Genomic DNA, 16,915 nt, shown 5'->3' with positions numbered 1-16,915 from the left:
GTAAGTTGCCACTAATCGTGAGTCAAAGTCATTGTTTTATAATGTTATATTTATAATCTATTTATTTATATTTGTTTTGTAACGTTTTTGTAATTCATAATTCGCGGAAGTGACTAAAACTACTAGCTTCATTTGCCGTTGACTCTCTCGTCCAATCAGATTTCAGCTTTACGTAACCGGAAATGAAGCGACGAAAACAAACGCACGCCACGCCCAGGTCGGACAGCAGCGGACAGACGCGTCTCACAGGTAGGTTTGCTTGTCGTATCTTTATGATTTCAACAATCAGCCAATATCTGATTTTAGATACGAGTTTTAGACAATGAGGCTTCTCGTGTAGTTTGTCGGAGTTGTTAAACACTGTGACGAGCTGCAAACACTGATGCTCGTTGTTCCATGTTTCTGTGTGATGCTTTGCAGAGAAACTACAGATTCTTATCATCGGGATTGTTTTTCTCTGCTTTTCCACCACCTGCTTCTTCAGTCATGTTGAAGACGATGGGTCAAGCCCTTTTCTCCACTGGACTGCAGTATCCTCCGTTCACTGCAGCAGAGAAACAGGTAAATACCGTTTGAGAGGTCATGTCGTTAAAAAAATGAAGACATGGGACCTTTGTCCTGATGTTAACCGCTGTTTGTCACAAGACTAATTTATGGTTAGGAGTCATTTTAAAAAGATAGATCATCTTTTTTCTCCTTGTTGAGTAATTACAAATGCAATATTTTACTGTTTACTGCACATTCTAAGCATATCACCTGCTGTAAGAATTCTTAATCTCTTTATAGTAGTTGGATCTTGTTTAGGTTTTTGATTAATCAAACCAATTCAAAGTTCCTCTCATCAAAATGTAGGATTTGGACGCATCACCACAATTTCTAAAGGCATACACCATAGTCCCTATCCTGAAATTATAATTTCCCTAACTGGACAATAGTTTGAAGGTTTTCTGGTGGCAGGAATCCTTTATATCAACAAAACGTGAATTGAAAGCTGAGCAGAGCCTGTTTGTTGTGATCATCTTTTACTTTCAAAACAGCATCTCGCACTATCATACAGGCAGTCTTTGAAGGAACTCGGCAGGGAGGTTTTTTTTTTTTCCCAAAGATCTTCTGTGGATTTAAATGGGCTCCCATCCTTCAGTTTTTTCCTTTTCATGTGATCCCAGACAGACTGTATGATGTTGAGATCAGAGCTCCATGGGGTGTCTGGCGTCACTTCCAGAGGACTTTGTTCTTATTTCATGTCAATGACGTTTGCTGGAGGCTTGAGGTTGACGTACCGTGCGGCAGAATTGATCTGGAGCCGGTTGCACGCATCATAGATATATTATATGAATTAGAAGTCATTCCTTCAATTCACAATAACTAAACAAAAAAAAAAAAGTTAATTAATTAAAATGTAACAAGGATAGCTTTTGCAAGTACAAAAGCTACATACTGACAGTACTTTTCTGTGCACATATGAATCTGCTTTGCCTTAAACCAGGAGTTTTCATCATCTCTCTCCTTCATTTAACTTCAATCACGCCACACTGACTTGTCTCATAGCAAGTCGCTCTTTTTGATCTAAAACCAGATTCCGTCTTTCCACATTTTAAAGATGTTATGTTTAATTCTTATTGGGATCTTAAGGCGATTAAATGAATACATCTTGGTGTGACGCTTTCACCTTAAGATGTCAGTTAATCCTTCATTAATAGACTTTTATTTACTTTTCATCCTGATTGAGTCTCTTGAAATAATAGGGAAGAACGCTGTTGTAAGAAAGGCATTCTCCTGACCCCCAGGTTGTTCCTCCCCAGTGGAACAAGACAAGTGATGAATCGTTTCATGTCGAACAGAGCAAAATCAAAATGTTTTTTATTGAGTTGACAAATTGAACAAAGCTCAGGAGCCTGATGGTTTTGGGGAAGCAGGTCTCTTATATTTGTGCACAACACTGATTTCAAAAGCAGTCCCCAAAGATCCAATTTGTTCCTTTGTTTCATTCTCCTCTGAACTCGTTCACGACATTCCCTCACACCGGTTATAAATAGAAGCAACGCGGAAGTTTCAGGAGATGATCATGCTGCAGCCTCCGCGGTGATTTCTACTGTGATGCACATCTTATTACGATATTGTTTCTTCTCGCCACGTCTGTTGTTTACAGACAGGAAAACAACTGAACGTTTGACCTTTTGGGAAGGAATATTAAAAAGCAGAACCACTCGTGAAAGTGGCCGTCGATAAAAAGATCCAGATGAGTGTGTGTTTGTGTTTTCCAGGGACAGGACTATGAGGTTCGCTCGTACCATCCCACCAAGTGGGTCAGCACCACTGTGAGTGGAATGGAAATGGACGCAGCCACGAGTTCTGGCTTCTCCAAGCTCTTCAGCTACATTCAAGGCAAAAATCAAAATAGTGAGTCTTTGTTGAGCATGAAATCCCAATTGTCTGAACAGCATTGACGGTCACACACACACACACACACACACACACACACACACACACACACACACACACACACGCAGCTACACACACTTTAAAGTCGCCAATTAACCATAGACTTTACCAAGCTTTAAGCCCGCCAGATGAAACGTCACCTCATTAGGCGAACGCAAATAAATGTCGCCGGCAACTTCAGTTCAAAAACAAAGAAGTCGATGGAAAAAAAACAAAAAAAACGCAACACAAAGTGCACTTTAGCTGCTGCTCAGCAGTTTGGAGCAGCACCACTGCCGTCGGCTGAGTCAGCAGTTTGCAGGAGCATTATTTATGAGAATATATACTGTTCATGCCGTTGCCGTCGAACTGTGACGTGAGCAGATTGTGATCCATAAACACGCTGTTTAATCATCCCAGTCTGTTCAGGTGTCATTTTGGAAATGTAACATCTGCACATCTTGCTTAAGACGTTTGACCGATCGGATCAGCATCAACAATTGTTTATTTATTTTTTTGACATTGTCTTTGTTGCCGGTTCCTCAGAGGCCAAAGTGGAAATGACGGCTCCGGTGACGTGCCTGGTGGAGCCCGGCGCCGGCCCCGCGTGTGAATCTCAGTTCACCGTGTCCTTCTTCGTCCCGCAAGAGCATCAGGAGAATCCCCCGGAGCCGAGCGACCCCGACGTGTTCGTGGAGCACAGGAAGGAGTTCACCGCCTACGTCAGGTAGGGCGCAGAGTCTGTCAAAGTTGTTTATACGTCCACCGTGTTCCCAGGTGAGGAAAAAGGAAACGCCGAACCTGAACTCGCCTCCTCTTTCGTCCCGTCTCTTCAGGACTTTTGGGGGTTTCGCCAAAGAGAATTTGAAGCGTGAAGAGCTCCTGAAGCTTGTAGAGAGCTTGAAACGTGACGGAGTGGAACACGTGGGTGAGCCGTTTTACACAGCCGGGTACGACAGCCCCATGAAGCTCATAAACCGCAGGAACGAAGTCTGGATCCTACAGAAAGTACCGGAGAAGTAGAGGGTTGACGGGTCGCATCCTGTCATACCAACTGCAGCTGAAATATACTAAATATACAGACTAAATATGTTTCTATTTTCGCTAATATAACTGATTTAAACTGTGATAACTGACTAATCTGATTACCAGAGCTCCAAAGAGCCTTTAAAGAAATGCCTTTTAATTATCTTTTAAATAAAAAATGTTTTAAGATTTTGTGTGCACACATCACCGCCTTTTTATTTTTTTTGTATTCCCTCAGCTTAATGTTAATACCATTGTTAGAAATACAATACTTTTGCAAGCAAAAGTTCATGTGGGACACAGAAATGAAGCCATATGTTCTTTCTCCAGTTACTTATGAACTGGACTGTAAGTTCAAATCTACTCAAACATTGGGTTTGGTCGGATTTTTAGTGGGATGATTAAATCTATTCTTTGTTCCGTATCAAAACACACTCTTATGTTCAGCTGGCATTAATACAAGCTCATCTTTTAATCTTGGATCGATGGAAGACGTGATGATTTTTATTCCGAGGTTTACGAAATTAGCCCGAGGGCTTGTAAATGTCAGGCCTTGGTAGCCCTCCCCCGGTCTGCGGACGTGACAAAACAAAGAAATGAACTGGGAGTGCATCCGCCCGATGGCATCCTCAGGTCAACTTGTATATTTGCATTGTTTTGGACTGTGATCGGTGCAGTTGGATTGAAGGTTTGACGGCAGTCTTGGTCTTGTTGGCTTGTTGTCAGTCGGTGCAGGGAAGGTGACTCTGCTTGGATCTCTGACAAGAAAAACACACTGGCGCATTTGTTTGATCGGATCCAAAACCGAATTCTCTGCCTTTGATGGTACATTTGTAAGAATCGGTTTGCACCGGTTGCATCACTGAAGGTTTTATAAATACATTTATTGGACACATCCTGTCTACTTGATCCAATGTTTCTGGTGAAGCAGAGCAGCAAATATGATCGCTACACCTTTTTAGAATAGTTTTTGCTTTCATTTCTTAAATTGTACTGTGTATTTTCATGTTTACATGGTGCTTGATTAAGGGAACAATGTAATAGATACGTGTACATATTAAAAAAAAGGGAGCTATTACCTCAGAAAGACGTAAAAGAATGCAAAATTCATGATTAAAACTTGTCAAACGACACTGTGGTTATTAATGTTTTGTGTGATTGTGTTTTTGTCAGCCAAGAGTTCACAGTTAAGTTTCTGACAACATTAAACTTCATCTTGAGCCGTTGATCCGTTCTGTAACAGATAAAGTTCTGCTCGTCCTCCACACTCGGATGATCGTGACCTTTCGATCAGCCGGATGAAATCCTCGTCACATTTCACGCCGCCCTTCGTCCCCCCTCACCTTCTCCTCTCGTGCTCCTCTTTGGCGTCGTCGCCGTCAGGTTGCAGCCTGCTGAGTCATTCCATTTATTTGTGGCTGAATTGTTCTCAATATCATGTTCAGACACTCAGCAGAAAACACTTTTTTTTTTTTATCCCCTGCACACACTGATGCTCGCCCGTCTTCGTCTGCTGCTCACCGCCTGTATTGATCTCATTGGCTGCGCCCAGTGAGGTGAAACATTGCCGCAGCGAGGAAATGAATAATGAGGCTCAGTGTTTTAATCCAAACACCTCAGTGCATTTCAATTTGACTTGCCCTCTGGCCTGATTGAGCCTTAATGTGAAAATACACCAGCAACAATACAGAGAGAAAGCATTATGACTTTATGTCGGGATGGGTACGTGTACATGATTTTAATTTGAAGAAGGCGAAGTGTTGGTAGGTCACACACAGAGCAGCCAGTGATGATCATTCATTCTTTATGTCCACATTTATTCCCAATCCCAGTATGAAGAGATGCTCATTGACATGCAGGGCATCTTTAGTCAGTGTTGAACGGCATAAGTTAAAAGTGTCAAACATTTGAAAAGGGGAAACAGACAGTACTTTTAAATTCATTGCTCTGTGTACTTTGTTTTCAGTGTTTACAAACCTGGTTACACTTCCTGTCAGTGCTACATGAAGTTTGCATCAGGTTTTTTGATTTATGTTTAACAAATTACAACAAATTGTCAGTTTATTTGTAAAACATCTGTTTGAAAACATAGTTAATATATTTCCTGGATTATTTCTAAAAAAGCAGACTTTTTAAAATGTTTAGTGTGCCAATGTTTTATTCCTATACATTTTAGTTTTAGTTTGTGACTGTTGCACTTTTCATTTACTGTCAGATCATTTAAACTCTTTCGAACGTACTTGATTTTAATGCTGCATTACCTTTAACTCAAAACAGATTTGAGATTTAGAAATTGGCAGGTAGGTCATTTTTTGGGGTCAAAAAAAAGCCAACAAAGACCTGAATACATTTAGTGAAGTGTAACATCCAAAGTCTCTGCAGATCAGGATAAACACAGACGGGGTGCAGGTCATTGTAGCCGAAGTTTCAACTTCATGTCCCGTTTGTTCAGGAGAACAGAGGAAAGAACTCAAGTGTTAATAGTGTGACTACAAACAGGATCATCAGCATTGATTTTGTCCAGACGAACAGATGGACGCTGGCGTTTCGGGAGCATCAGAGCAGGTGATGGTGAACAAGATGCCCCCCCCCATCTCTGTTCCCTTGGGGACACTCAACAAGCCCATAAAACAACAGTATTTATAGGACTTTGGTCGCAGGTCACTGCCGAATGTTGAGAGGTGGCACTTTACGATTTAAAGATGAGGGCGGGGCCAACCGTGGGTCAGTCACTCCGGGTGCTCGGTTGCTGCTTTGAAGTCAGCAGAGGTTTATTCTGGGCGGGTCTGTAATTCACTGTGGGTCCTAATGGGATGTCCAGAAAGAGACATAACTGATGACCCTAGAGGAGGGGAGGGGAGGCATGAGGCGTGAACGATCGCCTCTGGAGTTTCCCAGATGACAGACGAGTGTGGGCGCCATGGTGACGGCGCTAATGAGGCCATGATTTGAGGTGCTGGGCAGGCAGACAGCCGTGAATCACACACACACACTCGGATAAATGACAGGCAGACACACACTTTAAATATCACCGTTTTTTTTTTTTCTTTCTCTTTATTACACAGACATACACAAGAGCATTAGCATCCTCGACTGCCTCAACTCCCACTGCCCCACCACTCCACACGTGCTCCCGTCGCTTCTCGGGCGCTCTGTGATTGAGATGTTCTGCTGTCATGAGACGACGCTCAGCCACAGCCGGGCGGGAGCTGGGGGACACACTTTGGTCACAAGTGATTAAACCACTGGGTGTTACGGCTGTTAGGTTATGAAGTCTCGCGCCTGTCACCTCACTTTGCAGCCAGAAAGAGACCACATTTACTCGCCTGAGAGCACCAGTTTGGGATTTGCATGACTCTGGATTAAGGGCAGTAGAAGTCCAAAGCATAAATATTGACATTATTGCCTTTGTGAAGCACCTAAAAGAAGAATGGCCCTGCTGGGGTCAGCTCAGTAAATGCAGCCCTCTGATGTCTCTGCGTAACCCTTAACCGTTCATTCAAGCGAGTCTGACCTTCTGATGCCCCGCTATGTGGAAATAAATAATCTACTAAGAAGAAACCACTCCCTTTCGGCAAACACAGGGCTCTAGAAATGTACACAGTCTCAGAAAATAAGTCAAATGTCACTTAAAACTAATTTTCTCTATGTATTTACACACAGAACTTAAAAAAAAAACTGCAGGAGGATGAACTCAACAGAAAAGTCAACAGTATCGTAGAAATCATTTCAGGCCTAAAAGGTCTATCAGAAACTTTCAGCAAACCTAACAAAGTGTGGTTCAGACAAGCAGCCACACTCTGGGATTGTGTCAACGTCTAGATTAACAGCCAGCTCGGTTTATTTTTCAAGCTCTTTGGTAACCTACACAACCACTAAAAGACCCCGACTATAAAATAAGATTTATATCTTATGTCACTCTTTGCTTTACATTTATAGATTCATACCTAGCTCCTGAACACAATTTATGACATTTTCATTAACTAAAACAATCTTTAAAACATACTTTGAACATAAAAAAAAACAAAAAATAAGAAGACGTATGCACAGTGTAAAATCTACCAATCAGAAATTGGTTAATGGAGATTTTATGAGCCTTTTTTCGACTGAGCACATTTACCATTTTGGTCGAGCCTTTACACCCCCGTCTATTGTTCACGCCACTCTCATGTCGCAGTGCAGCACTGAACCGTCCTGAACACACCACCTCTGCATTCGAAACCACTGAGCTAAGAGCAGAAAGTCAAAACTACCTGGGAACCGTAGCCAAAGTCGTGTCATGGAGCCGTCCGCTGCGCCACGTTCGCAGCATCAGGAGCCGGTTGAAGCGACACACTTTCACACCGTGTTGTTCACACTTTTTCTGAAGTTGCAGGCAAAAAGCAGAAACTGAGACGATTCAGAATGCGAGCATCCAAGCACACCTTTAGAGTCCTCGCTTCACTTTACGGCCACTTTACACCAGCAGGAGCAAAGTTAATCGAACGGTTTGCAACTTTTCAATTCTTCACTTCACCTTAGTTTCCAATCCTATTGCTCTTCAACAGAACTGAAGCTGCTCCATAAAAAAAGAAAAAAAAAGAAAAGAAACGTATAAAAAGAAGCAAAACAAAGGGGAAACAAACTTAGAACACCAGGCGTTAGAGAAACACTATTCTTTTAACAAAAATAGGTTGATCATCAAAGAAAGGAACGGATGACCATGGTGGCAGAAAAGCTACACTTCTGCTCCAGACCACTTCCTGTCCACTCTGTTCAGGCGACCACTGGCCTCCGGTCAGGAACTTACAGGCCCGCTCCCTCGGGCAGGAGCCTTCAGCGGGCCTTTTGTACGGTCCTCTTCCAGCACGCTGCCCGGCTACGACAAAATCAGTTCAGCTCCCCGCGTTTCTTTAACTTCTGCTTTCATCAGATAAAGTGCCGTTGGAGTCTTTGAGAACGGGCAGCGTCTGAGCTGACGGTCCGGACAGACTTTCTGCGATATCGCCGTATTCGCTCTCGGCGAGCTCCCCCTCGCGCTCGCAGATCACCGTCATGGGGCTGCTGAGGATTCGATTGCGTGCGTTGTACTTGCTGCTGGCAGCAGAGGGCGGCGTTCGGGAGCGTCCGTACTTAAATCCGCCCATGGAAAAAGGTGAGGAGGTTGGCGAGGACAAGGCCAAGGCCTCGTAGCGGCTCCACTCCTCTGGTGACCTTTTACCGCGCCCGGGGGAGCCCGACGGGCTGTGTGGGGCCGTCAGCGGGGACGGCGAAGCGTTCGGAGGGTCCAACGACGACTCCGAGCGCGTTCGGTGGGAGCGCGGGTCGGTGGAGCGAAGCATCTCGGCGGCAGACATGCGGAAGCTGGTCTCAGAGCGGCTTCCCTTTGTCAGGAGGAGAGCCTTGAAGGTGTCACTGCTGGTGGCGGACTTGCGAAGGTTGCGCTGAATGGAGCCCGACTGACGGGGCAGCGGCGACACCGGTCCTGGAGCCGGGCTTGTCGGGGTGGAGTGCGGAGACTGTGGCTGGCTCCCAGCCCTGGACTTGTCCTCCTCGGACTCCTTACGACCCAGGACCTTGCGTTTTGACCTGTGGGTGGACAGATGTTGACAAATCAATTGCATGTTTGGCCAAATCCTGCAGAGCGATTGAGCGTAAGCAGGGTTAATTAAATTAACTAGTTTAGAGCAAATGCGCATCAAAATGAGTGAAGAGGAGGAAACAAAATCCATTCGTTTGGGGAGAAAAGCAACAGTTGGGGGCAATTTTGTCAAGAGATGATGCCAACCGATTCAAATTATTCAAACTAAATTAGGCTGCAGTGCTCAGGATTTCCCACATATGAGCAAAAAATCTCTCCCTCAGTAATGTTTGTGTTGCAGCTTAAAAAAAAGATTACATTTAAAACTCTGTAGCCCACGTGCCTCAAATCTTTGTCCCAAATTTGCCATATGTCAGCTCTGCCCCCAGCAATCATGCGTCATGGCGCTGATCTCACTGAGTGGTGGGGATGTTTATGAAAAAATAACTGAAGGGGGAGGCAAGAATAGGAGTTATATTATGGTTAAGAAAAAAGAAAATCCCAAATCTGCACATACTGCATCTCTGCAGAGAAGCTCACAAGCAGCACAATGAAATTAATCAAAAAACAAACTGGGAAAGGAGCCCAAAGCCTTTTTAATCACATGAGGACGAGTCAGGCTCCTCTCAGCAGGGGGTATCAGAGTCGGTGACTGCACCACTCAAGCCTACACTGTCGATGGCTCCTGCATCAAAGCAAAGCAATAAAGCTGCATCTGAAGGGGGAAAAAAACGGGGCATTAGGGCGAGCAGGGAATCAGCCTTATTAATCTGTGATGTGGGGGGGGGGGGGGGGGGGCTACGCCGAGGGAGTGCTAATCCCAAGGTAGCATCACCATCGTAGTAGAAATTAGGCTCACTACATAAAGGGAAGGGGCTACTTGCCACTCCGCACCTCTCTAGTAAGGTTGCTACCACCCACTGCAGGCCCCCTCTGTACAGCGGAGACAAGAAACATGTTTAAAACGGTAGACTCTGTGATAAGAAACTGATCCTGCAGGTGAAGAGAGCAGTGAAGGACACAGTGAGACAAAATCTTTTAATCCTCAGTTTACCTCCACAGAAAGAAATTCTCCCAGAAAAGCTGTGGAAAAAATAAGAGAATCTCCTGAAGGTCAAAACAAGGGGGAGGAATGAGGGGCAAAAATGGTTTGTGTGAAAATCCGTGCCCACTCTCTGTCTCTCTCACAATGAGAGCAAAATATGTCTGTGCCCCAATTCCAACCTCAAATATATTGTCTGCGGCTGTGAGCTCCCCCGACACATTAGCCCATCAGCATTACATAACACTCGCCTCACGCACATTCTCACACATGCACACCTGAAGTCAGTCTGCCATGACGGCGCCGCTCTGAACTCGTGACAAACACACAGCAGCAACAATGATCTCGGTTGAGACGGCAAGCAAGGCCACGATTTAAGGCATGGCTCAGAGTGCTGGATCGATTCCTTTCTCTTGGCTGCGTTACATTTGTTTTGGTGAGACCTCCCTTAAGACATGGTGTATTTTCTGCTACAGCTGTGAAGGCATTTCATTCTGGGTTTTTATCACTCTACTTTCCCAGAGAGTCAGACAAGACAAGACAAATTGAGGGGTAAAAAAAAGCAAAGTTAAAAGGAAGGTGACAAGAAAAGGGTGACATGTCAACAAGGTGACAAATCAAATGAAGGCACTGATGTGTTTCCATGTTTTTACAATTGAAAAACGATACTTCATGAGCTGTCAGGTGAATTTATCACCACATTTTTGCACATCAGCTCAAATAGCGCCAGTTTGTGCCCGATTGGACGAGTAATTCCTTCTACAGGTGTAGATTTGCTCACACTTTAAACATCTCTGCCAAGAATCAGCGATGAAAATCTGTAAAATGATTCTATATGCTCTCTATTGGTGAGGTGTGATGGAGGAGGGTAGCGTGGTAAACAAGTACAGTTCCTGGCATGAGGTTTCTAACATGCACCTACATAATTAAACTGCACAATGAGTCGCTATTGAACACGTGACGCGGGCTTCCATAAATACATAGACTATCTGTCCTGGGCAGGGATAAAATCCCGTGAAATGAAATCCTGTGGCGTTCAATGGTACTCCGACTGCCGCCGCACGTGACAGCGAATGGCAAACTGGTGGGCAGCATGAGAAATTTATGTGCTCGCGCTCTCTCTTCAAAGCATATAAGCAATTTGTGTCAGAGACCGTAGAGCAGTGTGTACGAGAGAGAGAGAGAGAGAGAAAGAGAGAGCGAGAGAGAGAATCTCTCCAGCGGCCTCTAACCTAGATTAGGACCAGAGGGTGTCAAGGAGTTAAATAATGGATGAAGCAACAGTCTTTATTCTCCTGCTGAGAGCGAGCAGTGATAATGTGATGACACCAATAGACGTATCAAACACTCGATTAAATGGCTTCCTCAATAGACCCCCACATGCTGCAGTGTCCCACTTGCTAGACATGGATGGCCCCCTTTTCCCCCGGTCCGGAGATCAGCATCCTGACAGATGTGTAACGCTTCAATACGGGACAGCACAAGGGTGAAGTTATGACCAAGAGGTGGAGAGCAGGAGGAGGTTGACGAGGAGCGTGAGGGGCGACGGGGGCAGGAGCCGAGGGTTCAGGGTGACATGTCATGGTTTATGAGAGCAGTCAGAATGAGATACTGACAGAGGGAAACGGGGAGGAGGGAAATTGGTGTGTGGGGAAGAAAACAAACAAATATAAAGAAAACATGATGACAGAGTCGGGCCAGCTCAGAGGAATAAATTATACATCGGGAATATGAGTGGGGGAGGAGGAATGAAGTTGTTGGAGTACTAACCAAACGAGTGACATAAGGCATAAAGCATGAAGTGCATCATTGTACCTGTGTATGGCTGCAAAGAGGTCCTCGGTGGTTCGGGGCCGCGTGGGAGTCGGGGTCACCATCTTCCCCTCAGATGCCCCGTTGGAGGACGATGGGACTGGAGATGATTCTGTCGTACTGGATTCAAAGACCTCACCTGAGCCAAAAGAATTGCACAAGTTACATCCAATCCACACAGTTCGAAAAGATCGAAAAAGAACACACACACTCATGAATCCTTCCTGTCGCATTAACCTGGCTGCCTATGAAATCTGAAGTGGTACGGAGGAGGTGTCCAACTGTCTTCTTACATTCTCTCTCTGTCTCGAGAGTCCCTCTCTTTTCCCCTCCTCTTCCCTCCGCGCTCACGTCTGCGCTCCGACTGCCTGAGCCGCTGCAGGCTGTCTCACTTTACGCTCTCTCCATCCTCTCCTTCATCCCCATTGCCAGATCCCTTCCCCCCTCCTCCCCCTCCACTACGACAGAGCCCCTCCCCCTTCTCCCTCCAACCACAAAAAGCTTCTCCCCCGGGACACTTGCCCCCCCCCTTCCCACCCTCACCTTGTAGAGAAGAGTGGAAACAGACAGAACAGGACAGAAGGAGAGAGGATGACAAGGAAAGACTGAGGATGACAGATTAACAAAAATAAAAGCAGACAGGCAAAAAGGATATTTGGACAGGGGGATGGAAGGATGGAGGAGTGTAGTTGAGACAATGGAGGCTGAGCAAAATAGCGATGTGTGGGGGAAAAAAAAATCAAAGATAAGAAACCATAAGAGAAGTCTGCCGAAAAAATATTGAAGGATGAGTAGAAGAGCTAGAGTGGATGATTTCACGAGACTGCAGCACTGCTGTCCCATGATAAGCTGTCTCCTCTGTTGTGTTTTCACAGCCTTCAAACCTTTAAAAGCTTGTGGCTTCAAGTTTGTCTCCCCTACTTTGGATGTGAAAATTAATTTCATAGCTGCCCGAGGAGTTGGCCACACGTCTGGCAGGCAGCAGAATCACTCATAGTCGTGCAGATTTATGGGAATTCATACATCATTTGAAAGTCGTCATCTATCCTGAAATGCATTTGTATCCTGCAGTGTTATTTTGTGTCTAAAGAAATAATAGTGAGACTCACCTGTGTCATCCTCTTTGGAGCTGATGGACCCAGTGGTGCTGCTCGCTCCATCTGCCTCCTCTTCTTCCTCTTCAGGGGTCAGTCCATTGGTACAAAATCCTTGGTCAATGCTAGTATCCAGACAAGCTGAGGCAGTGATAAAGAACTCCTCCTGTGTGAATACTTCATTGCTTTCTGAAAACTCTTCCTCCTCCTCCTCTAGCTCAATGTCTTTCCTTGGAGTCAGCCGAGCATTGACTTGGTCTTCTGTTCGCAACAGTCTACTTGAGTCCTTGTGTTGAGCTGCAGACTTTTCGTTGGTTGGTTGAGAGTTAAATATTGGCATTAGGGAAAGTTTGGGTTTCTTTAAGATTGCAGGAGGCTTTTGTTTGATGGGGGAGCTATAAACACTCCTGGTGGAACCAGGCAGTTCTTTGTCATTTTCATTTCCATTTAAAAGAAAGTTGCTCTGGTCATGAGCTTTCCAGTTTATGGCAGCACTATCTGGTGTGTCATTTGTGATATTGCAGTCTAGTAACTCATCCAATAGCTTTGACACAGGTGATGGTGGGCAATAATCTGAGTCTTCGTATGAAGAACTGTTCAGCACAGGTAACACAGAGGGCTGCGGTTGGAAGCCACAGGTATCCAGGGTCAGGGGCTTTAGCCCCTGAAGGAGGTCCATTCCCATTTCCTGAGTTGTAATATGATCTGAATTGCCATTGATTTCTTTCTCTGACCGCTTGACCGAACGAAGCTGAACGCTCTGGAGCGCAAATGGGGTGATCAAAGGCTTAGGAGACTTGGTTGGGCTGTTAAGAGCTGGTTTAGGAGCCTCCTTCACTGATTTCTTAACAGATGGGGTGGAAGAAGCTGGGACAAAAGCAGGCAGAGGAGGTGGAGGAGGGGGCCCTGCAGAGGATGCAGGGGGAGGTGGAGGCGGGGGACTGAAGCTCCCGTTAAAGGATGAACTGGGGTGGATCAGTGTTTCGGGGGAAGGAGGAGGGGGGAACTCTGGGGAGGTGGAACAAGCAGGCAGCGGGCTCAAAGAACTGCCCTGGGTATTGGGTAGTAGTGGGGGAGCTGGGGGAGGTGAAGAGCAAGCTGAACTTGGTGGTAAAGGTGGAGGGAAGGGTGGAGGTGGGCTAAGAGGGGTGTTGGGAGCTGAGGAGGACGACAGCAGTGGAAGCAGTTGAGGAAGGGTGCCAGAACTTTTCAGAGAATCTGAAGTGTTGGAGGAGAGCGATGTGGATGAGGAGGAGATGGAAACTGAGGAGAGAAGAGACGACTTCCTCTCTGGGACTCTGGGCTTTGGCCGGTTGCCTGAAGGGGACATGGACCTGATGAAGGCAGGCACTGGAGTTCCGGCTGTGGGGGTATTGGACTGGCTGGAGTAGCCACTAGAAGGGGAGGTCAGCCTGTGCACCCTGTCGGGTGAGGAGGTGGAGGTTTTGGGCTTCAATGGGATGCTTCCTCCTTTGGCAGGAGGCCCAGAGGCCAGATTGTTGCTCTGAATCTGTCCTCCATTCTGCACTCCAACGTGAACGTCGGCCGACGAGTTATCTGAGGCATGGCCCGGGGGGGTCTGTGCTCTCTGGTCTGTATGATTGCGAGGATATTCCATGTAGTATCCCCAAGAGTCTGCATAGTCAGACCGCAAGCTGCTGGTGTCACTGTGGGCAGGCGTCACGTGGCACAGAGAGTACACATTCGACACGCCGTTCGAGTTCGTCGCCAGCGATGCTGCAGAGCTTCCTGCACTGATGCTACTCTGACTACGTGGACGTAACACCCAGGGGTCATCGTAGTCACTGCTGGGGCTGTGAGAAGGTGATGAAGGTGAAGCACCTTTTCCTTTCCCCCCTCTAAGTCCAATCTGTAGGCTCTGCTGCAAGCTGGCAATTAGAGTTTCACTGAGCATGGCGCTGTTAGGCTCATTAGTACCACTGATAGCACTGACACCACCAAGGGGCTTTTTGGCACCCGGCTTACGTCTGAGAGAATCTGTACGAGCCGGGGGCAGCGGAGGCTTCTTAGACTTGCGAAGGGAAATGCTGCGGGATAAAGAGCGATCACTGTAGAGACTTCCAGTTTCCTCCTGATTGATCATCTCCCGGCACTCGTACATGCTGTGTCTCGTAGCTCGTCCAGCTGCCACTCCTTGTCCACTGCCATGACTGCGGGACCGCAAGCCTGAGTCCAGGTGCATGGAGGTGTAGTATCCATCATTGTCCTGGGAGTAGAGGGAGCTAGAATCGGTAGTGGTCCTGGAGGAGTGGTCCAGGCTACTGTACAGCTGGTTTATCGGAGTGGAACAGCTGGAAGTCAAAGTGCGGTGTGGAGCAACCACATTTTCCGGTGTGTCGTAGATCCACTGTTCCTCTGGCAAACAGGAAGGTGGTGTTGGAGTGAGGGTGCTGTGGCTGCGCACGCTTCCTTCTGAGTGGCCTGACTCACTGGCGGATGCTGCGGCTTTAAGACCGCTATCTTGTGGCATGTGAGTCGGGGTGGAAGTGGCCAAGGCTGGGTAGGTAGAGCTGTGCGAAAAGCCTTTTGGACTGGCGATCAGGGCGTCAGTGATGGTGGGAGTCGCCACACTGAGTGGTCGAGAGGTCGGATATGCTGAATTTGGGGAGTGGGTAACCTGACTAGACTGAGCGTTTAGAGCGATTATCTCGGAGGAACAAGACAGTGTGGCATTGGGGATGTATGAGGTGGAATAGGCGGCATGAGGAGAGACTGCACAAGCTGGACCTCCACCCCATTCGCTGGACTGTGTTGCTCTCACCTCCTGCGACTTGGGCCGGGGCAACGTGCTTGTCCTCGGAGCATTTCTCATGTGTACCACGCTGTCGTCCACCTGTAGCTTTCCAATCGGTCTCTGAGGTTGCTCCTCTGACTTGATGGGTGTGCTGGTGTAGATGGGATCAGCGCTGAGAGACACTCTGGCACCCTGTCGGGGCAAACTGTGGAAGCGCGAAGAGTCTCCATTATACTGATGAGGCAGCATCACGATACCAGAGCTGTCGCTGCTGCAGATGGATATACTTCCTGTCGAGGAAGAAGCGGATATTCCCGCCATTTGAGCGGCGATTCCTTGTCCCCGCTGTGCCCGAATTCTTCTCATGGATGGGGGTACAATTTTTATTTCCTCAGTCTGGCAGCTGGTGTCTCTGGTGTCGAAACGACGGAGTGTCGAGTTTACACTCCCAGCTCGGGTCAGAGTGGAATATTGTCCTGGGATGAACATGGAATGTGGCCGTAGTTCTCCGCCACGTCCTTTTGCTGTTATCAAAGAGAGAAAGAAATTAAGATAAAAATGAAGAACACAAAACGTGCATTGCTGTCCTTGTCAGGTCTCTTTTCCCCTGTTGAGCCATCAAACCTTTCTGCTCTTCTGCCTGGACTGTCTGCTAAACTGTAGACACACAGAGGCTAATGAATTAGATTTAACCTGGTCTTGTGTGTTTTTAACTTCTGGTCTTCTTCATTAGGCAGGAGAGGTTATAAGGAGAGACAGAGCTTCCTACTATGCTGCTCCTCCTACTCTGAAAAACAAAATAGTCTCCCGGGATCCACGACATGCAGCTGGCGAGGCATGAGGCAGCAACACACACACACACACACACACACACACACACGAGAATCTGTGTATGCCCATACAGCGCTGTTACAGTCATGCACAGTCAGAAAGGACACAACATACAAAATGTGCAGGGACAAGGACACACAGAAATGCAGATATCAAAAAGACACAGAGAACATACCAGCCAGTAAACAAACAATGTGAGGAACGACTTGTGAAACGAGAAAGGATTCCTAATGTGTCTCCCATCTGTAGAGGCTCTCCTGTTGATGCTCGTATTCCCAAACATACACACCCCTGTGTACTTTCTTCTCTCTCATTCCCTGTCCCTTCGTGCTATCTCCTGAGCCACACATGCAGTCTCTTCCCCCTTTGCTAAA

The 16,915-nt window shown here is 46.6% G+C and overlaps 2 protein-coding genes across 3 annotated transcripts in view; one reads left to right on the top strand and one right to left on the bottom strand.

The window, feature by feature from the left end:
• Positions 1-212: 212 nt before the first annotated feature.
• On the top strand, positions 213-4,528 carry hebp2 (heme binding protein 2). 2 transcript variants are annotated; one of them, XM_080513717.1, is made up of 5 exons: positions 213-249; positions 421-561; positions 2,265-2,400; positions 2,968-3,148; positions 3,258-4,528. In XM_080513717.1, the coding sequence occupies exons 2-5, from the start codon at positions 487-489 to the stop codon at positions 3,442-3,444; spliced, it is 579 nt and encodes a 192-aa protein (XP_080369843.1). In that variant the 5' UTR covers positions 213-249; positions 421-486; the 3' UTR covers positions 3,445-4,528. The 2 variants fall into 2 exon arrangements, with proteins under 2 accessions (XP_080369843.1, XP_080369844.1); XM_080513718.1 differs by having other exon boundaries at positions 232-249; positions 485-561.
• Positions 4,529-7,253: 2,725 nt separating this feature from the next.
• Positions 7,254-16,915, bottom strand: part of nhsl1b (NHS-like 1b) — a 96,962-nt gene continuing 87,300 nt past the window's right edge. Inside the window, exons 5-7 of the mRNA XM_080513540.1 lie at positions 12,971-16,234; positions 11,865-12,000; positions 7,254-9,015 (exon numbers count right to left, since the gene is read on the bottom strand). Coding sequence (XP_080369666.1) covers positions 8,340-9,015; positions 11,865-12,000; positions 12,971-16,234 — 4,076 coding nt within the window. The 3' untranslated portion in view covers positions 7,254-8,339. The remainder of the gene's footprint in view (positions 9,016-11,864; positions 12,001-12,970; positions 16,235-16,915) is intronic.

Source organism: Blennius ocellaris, assembly GCF_963422515.1.
Source record: "Blennius ocellaris genome assembly, chromosome: 18".
In the NCBI taxonomy this organism is placed as follows: Eukaryota; Metazoa; Chordata; class Actinopteri; order Blenniiformes; family Blenniidae; genus Blennius; species Blennius ocellaris.
Note: the sequence above shows the minus strand (reverse complement) of the source record. Positions and strands in the feature narration are given on the sequence as shown.

Excerpts from the sequence above, each read along its gene's own strand:
- hebp2 (XM_080513717.1), top strand. The coding sequence starts at position 487 with ATGTTGAAGACGATGGGTCAAGCCCTTTTCTCCACTGGACTGCAGTAT. Across the intron at positions 562-2,264 it reads TCACTGCAGCAGAGAAACAG|GGACAGGACTATGAGGTTCG; the intron begins GTAAATACCGTT and ends TGTGTTTTCCAG. Across the intron at positions 3,149-3,257 it reads GAGTTCACCGCCTACGTCAG|GACTTTTGGGGGTTTCGCCA; the intron begins GTAGGGCGCAGA and ends CCGTCTCTTCAG.